At 35.8% G+C, this 6257-nt stretch overlaps 1 protein-coding gene across 1 annotated transcript in view; it reads left to right on the forward strand.

Moving 5' to 3' along the window:
• LOC104166655 (myosin-IIIb-like) overlaps window positions 1-6257 on the forward strand; it is a gene marked incomplete at its 3' end in the record, with an annotated part of 21668 nt that overhangs the window by 8936 nt on the left and 6475 nt on the right. The window contains exon 5 of the mRNA XM_009706667.1: window positions 431-507. Coding sequence (XP_009704969.1) covers window positions 431-507 — 77 coding nt within the window. The remainder of the gene's footprint in view (window positions 1-430; window positions 508-6257) is intronic.

Below are 6257 nucleotides of genomic sequence, written 5' to 3' on the forward strand. Positions count from 1 at the left end.
AATGTTTTGTTGAACAGGAGCCTCTGCAAATACTCTAGTGAACAAGTTTCCTGCCAGCAGTGTTCAGGGAGTAAATTTCTGAAACAGAAATTTTAAAGTCAAGTTGTAATTTGAATAGTTTCTGTTTATACTCATGAAAACAGCAGAAAGAAGTCTGTGATATTTAGGTGCCAATTTAATTTTTGAGTTTGAATGAAAGTCCTTCAAACTGAGTCACTCACGAAAAATCTCTCAGCAGTTCTGAACAAAACCAGCAAGCTGAAATTAATCAAAGAAAGAATTCAGAATAAATGCTGCACCTACTTTGGCCAGGCATTCTGCAGCTGTACTCCCAGGCCTGGGGTTTGTTTTCCAGATACTTGAAATAAACTGACTTGAAGTGACAGAATGAATTTGAAGCCAAGTTTTTTTTGGATGTGTTTTATTACAGGTGTTTCAGCCCAGCTCACCAGCACACGGCTGCGTAGAAACACCTCAGTGGGAACACCGTTTTGGATGGCACCTGAGGTAGGTAAACATTTCTATATCTGGGTTTTCTCAGTTTACTGCAATGCACACTTTGTTGCCACTTCCACATAGTAGGACAAAAGGGTATCTTTTCTTCCCTCCCCTATGGCTGTGTTTCTACTTCACTCTACATCTAGGCCCCTATTCAGTCAGATGAATGTACTATTAGAATATACAAAATGGATTTCTAGTCATCTTCATTATTTTCTTTTCTGTAAAGCTTCCATGAAACTACAGATAATCTGCAAATAACTGAGGGTCACCTTGAAAATGTTATGACTTTCCAGTCAAATACCATATGTTTTGGTGTGCTTGTCTGTGTCTCTAAATACAGAAGAGGAGGAGAAGGAGGAATTCCCACATTCCTGTCTTGCTATAAGACTCTGCAAAATCCTGACTCGGCTATGTGTTCTTCAACCTTAATCATTGACTGGGTACCTACACACTTAGACATATGGACTAGCATAGATTAAAAATGGAGAAAAATAATCTATAGGCAGCCTAGCCAACTATCTTAGACCATATTTTTACATACTGCTCCCCAGACATAACCCTTTTCCTTCTATTTCCTGAAGCTATAGAAAGTTTTAACACACTGTTGAACAAAAGTCCCTTATGTACTTTCTCTGAATTTGCGGGGAAAGATGTTAATCTTTGCCCTCCTCACTTTAAGAAACAAAAAATAGTTTTGTAAAGTGTAGATTATTAAATCAAAAAATAGGGAATGGAAAGGGAGCTGTCTGTTTATTTGTGACTTGTTAAACCTTCATAACAGTAGTAGCCTCATTTCTGTTGAAGGCCATTAGACTTAGTTGAATTTTGGGGAATTTGGGATGGAATTTGCATCTGTTACAAATGCACACATGTCTATTTCTGTATGTCAAACAGTTAAAAATAGTGTGCAAACATTTGTTTTAAAACATTTCATACCTTTTATACATCTATTTCTGTTGCTAAGGAAGGCTGATTATAGCTGAGCAGAGAAAAGAAGCTGCTGTAACAGATCCAAAATTGATCTTGCACAGTCTCGCAAAGAACAGTTGATATTTTGCCATCTCCATAACAACCAGTTTACGTCACAAAGGAGACACAAGATACCTTAGAAACCACTGTGCAAGAATTATTTATGGAATCACCTTGGTTGGAGACATTCTGAAACCTTTATAAAATACTCTTCTGGACAGCAATGGCTATATGAAATATTTTATTGGACTCTGATTATTAGAAGTTATTTTTATGGTACTGTTTTGCTTGAATAATTGCCATCAAAGGCAGTTATCATACTGATTTTATTTTCCTATCCTGCTTGAAAATATTCATTCTCGAGGTAAAAAGCCAAAGAAATAAGGAGATATTTTGATTTGAAAAACTTTGACCTGAAAATACAACACATGTGTAATCAAAGGTATATTATGTGCATAGCACACCAAAACAGGAACAGAAGTAGCTTTGAATGCTTCCTGTTTTGAAAAGATTTTTCAAAATAACCAACCCAGTACCGTAAGCATAGTAATTCATATCACATTTGCGTGCCTGTGTGAGCCACACTGATCAGGCTTCATAGAGGTACCAATCTGCAAAAGAGCTGTAAGATGCTCAGATGTCCATTATGCTGTTGTAGAAAGCTGGTCAATGACAAGTTGCGTAACACTCGTGCTTAAGTCAGTACGGTTGGTTTCTTTGTGTTCAAATGAATGACATGTTTCGATTGACATGTGAGGTGCAATTTACCTTCTAGGGAGATCTTTCTGGTATTTTTAAAATGTGCAGCCAAATTTTTCTGTGAAAGATGAAAGATAAGCTACGATAAGCTAAAAAACTCTGCTTGGGTAACAGCTTATTAGGAACAGTGTTTTCTAGATGAGACTGTGGTGTGATCAGTAAAAACTAGAAAAGCACTTAACAGTTGCAAAAATCTTGTTGCCTAAAGGTTTTGACATAGGATAGAATCTATGTCCAACCCAAAAATACTATATCTGGACAGGAAGGAAATGTTACTAATCAGAGAAATAGAAAACATTAAGACTAGGAATATATATTTTTTTTTAACTGGACTTTTACTATCTGTGTGTGAAACACAGGAGCCTTAGTCAATGCATAAGGCAATCATGGGACCTCATCTTATCTAAGGGTGAGAAAGATGGATTTAATCTGAAGTGGGAGTGGGGAGGGGAGTTGGAAAAAGCTTGGAGGAAAAAAAAAGCTTCCTTGGAAGAAGAGAGGAAGAGACTATAGGAGTGTTTCAGAGAAATGAACCTTGTGAAATGAAGCTGACAGGGAATATTTTCCAGGGTAAACCTCAGGAAAATAAAACCTGGAGAAGAATGATGCAAGATTATTCAAGCTGACAGATAGGAATAACTAGATATAAGCAGGAGACAAGTATACTGGAAACTAGAATCACTAGATCAGCCTGGATCAGGAGCAGTCTGTATAATCAGGAAAACCATCATATATTAAGATGAAGTTTGCAAAACATATCAAAGGGATTATATGGCATGGTACTTGTAATAGCAAAAGTTCGCAGGAGAATAGCAGTGACTGAGAGTGGCGTAAGGTGTTCTGTTAACTCAGTGTTCTTACTGGCAGCATGAAAAGCAGCAGCTTAACAGTTTTGAGTGACTCGAACATCTTAGAGGGCTCTTTTTTTCTCATGACTGTGAGGCTTGTTTAGCAGCATCAGAACAAACCAAAAAGATTTGTCCTTGAGCATTTGTTTTGCGCAGAGCCTGGAATTAACAAGAATTTTGCTGAAAAATGAAAATACAGGGAAACACTAGGCTATGTGGAAGCAACAAAAGAATTTGGCGACGATGAGTCAGTTTGAGAGCAACTTTAAAATAGTATTACTGAAAATCAATCATTGCTGTTTAACCTAATTAGTATTGTCTCACACTTACAAACATAGACATGCAGAAACTGGAGCACTGAATACAGGCATGCCAAAAAAAGATAAATAAGGCAGGATAGTTTAAGTATGGTGGATGTTTAAAACTGCCTGTTGCCAAACGCTTAAGTTACCTAAAATCTGCTTCTATTATGCTGTAATAAATTGTGTTGAATGCTAGCAGGAGGAATCAGATTTGAAACTTTTGAACTGAACTGCCTTTACATCTCTAGTTCTAAACCTTAACATGTCTTGTTTTCAACCTCCAATGTGGAACTGAGCAAAACCTAGTTCAAATAGAATTGTAGTTTTGCTTTTTTGCATATATAATTATATTATCATGATCTAGCTGGAAACTTTATTCTTGAAACAAGCTCAGTTAGAATCTGTACATACTTTCTTTGGCCCAAATCTAGTTTTAAGAACAGAAATAGAAAAAGATACTTTTTCTGATAAAGTCTGGTAGTCTAAAAGATAAAGTCTGAAGATAAAGTCTGAAAGAACTGGAGAGATGCTGAAGGTAATTTAAAACCACAGGGAGTATGCTGTTATTTTACTGATAACTGCTAAAAAATTACAATGGTGCATGCATACTTATGTTCTAAAAGGAACATAATTAAAACATAGTTGATCCTTTGAAGAATTATGTATTGAAATATGATGCATGACAGTAGGAAGGGCTGTCCTTGGTGAAGGTGTCATATGAGTTCTGTAATAATGAGTTAACCAGAGGTAAAATCTTGGCTCTGTTTTAGTATTGATTTCAGAGGAATTTCAGATGTCATAGTATTCTTGAGCTGTGTCAACTCTGTATTTTGGATATTTGTTACCGTCCTGCCAAGATGAAGTAATGATCAGTAAGACTGCCCAAGAGACAACAGATTGTTTTCCTTCCCCCAGCTGAATCAAGGCATACTTCCTGGGATAAAATTCAGTACATCTGAGCATCAGAATAAATTTCTGAAGTATTAGAACAATAGGTGACTAGTCTAAATTGGTATTTTTTTAAGCTTTAAATCTGATCATATGTGTATGCAATAAGTCTAATCCTGAAACAATGAATAATATTTGCATTTTTTTCAGTATGAAGCTGTATCTCTGCATAATCTGAAGAAAAATCAACCAAACTGGTAAAAAGAGCAGCCCAAAAAGTCATTTGCATTAATGTAGCTGAAAAATATGTGAAAGGAAAAATGTAATTTTGCAAAGACTCACAGCAGCTTTTCCACTGAAGTCAGGATTCATTATAGTAAAGTCTGTATTCAGGCCTTAGAATTTAGGAAGAAAAAAAAAAAAAAATCTTCATTTTGGTAGATTAGGGCTGATTTCTCTTATTTACCTCTCTGTTGTAGGAGAAGTGAAAAATTTACAAAAAAATTAATTAAATCCATTTAATAGTAAATACATTTCATGTGTAGTTAAATACTGAGTTGGAAAAACAGCGTAGAAAAGATAACCCCATCACTAACCTGGGCTTATGTTTTTAATTAACTCTAAACAAGTACAATGGTACATTCCCCTGAAACTATTGAATATATTCTCATTTTGTCACATTTAAGCAAGCTTATTTGCCAGCCCTTTGCTTACATCATGGGACTCAAGGTCAGCATCTTGTTAATAGCTCTAGGTCTCTTCACTTTTAATTCCTTATTAGATAAAATTAGCACTTCTGATATGCACATTTTCCCTACGCTTTTAAAAGCCAGCTAAGCATGGAATTTTGTAAATGCTGATTTATAATGAGCTATAGGAATCCAGCACTTAGTATAAATAGGACATAGATTTCAAGAATGTATATACACTTATTTTTCTGCCTGAAAGCCATTTAAAAACAGTTGTACAGTGAAACAGTATGCATATTTTGTGATAAAGAAACGTAACGAGCTATGTACCATCTCTAATAAGGAAAATTTTGAAAATATTTCCTTATAACATTTTCCATTAAGGTGTAATACCTATTCTGTTATGGCTAATGATAAAGTAGATTACTGAATAATCTCTTACTACAGGTTTTTTTGCCTCGTGAATTATGGTAAATGAGATAAGATTGAAAACATAATTTAGAAAAAATAACTGATTGTCCTTAGGAAGAAGCTTCACAGACGGGAATAGAGAAAACTTCTGTTGCTTTTTCAGAATGTGTTTATCTGGCATCATGATTAATTAATAGTGAAATACTTGAAAATCTCCCACAGTGGGTAAAAATAATAAATCATAAAGATAAAGGGTGGTAGCATTAAATCATTCATAAGACAGATTTTTGTTCAAATCACAATGTAACAATTGCTTGTTGTTTAACATTACTATATTTATGATAGTATAATAAGCCTAGAGTGTAAAGGAATTGCCTACTTGGCATACATTTTGAAATTACATCCCTGCTTTCAGGAGGTTAAAGTGGTGGAACACTGCAGTGTGTTAGAAATTATTTTTAGGGAATATTAGCTGCCTCTTAAAATGCAGCACTGGGTTTGAGTGCAGTCTTGTGGTACGTGTCATAAATAGATATGGGCATGTCGGAGAGGAACTACTACAATGTGAGTGTGGGAAGGCCCGGGGGGAAGAGTGAGAAGCATTGCCCGAAATAGATAGGGCAAGACTGTGTGGATGAACTGAGGGACACAGAAGTGAAATGACTTGCTTAAGGACTTAGAGCAGGTCAGTGGTAGAAGGTGGGATAGAATTAGGTCTATAAATGGCTGCATATGACTAAAATGCCTGTGACTCTGAGATGCCACTTTCTGAGAGTTGACTGGCGTGATTTAAACAAAGTTACCTTTTTGGGAACACAGATCTTTAGGAATTGAATAAGAAATAAAAGAAATTGCTGTTTCTGTCCTGTTTCCCCCCCCCCCCCCCCCCC

This window comes from Cariama cristata, unplaced genomic scaffold (genome assembly GCF_000690535.1).
Source record: "Cariama cristata isolate BGI_N322 unplaced genomic scaffold, ASM69053v1 scaffold19608, whole genome shotgun sequence".
Taxonomy (NCBI): domain Eukaryota; kingdom Metazoa; phylum Chordata; class Aves; order Cariamiformes; family Cariamidae; genus Cariama; species Cariama cristata.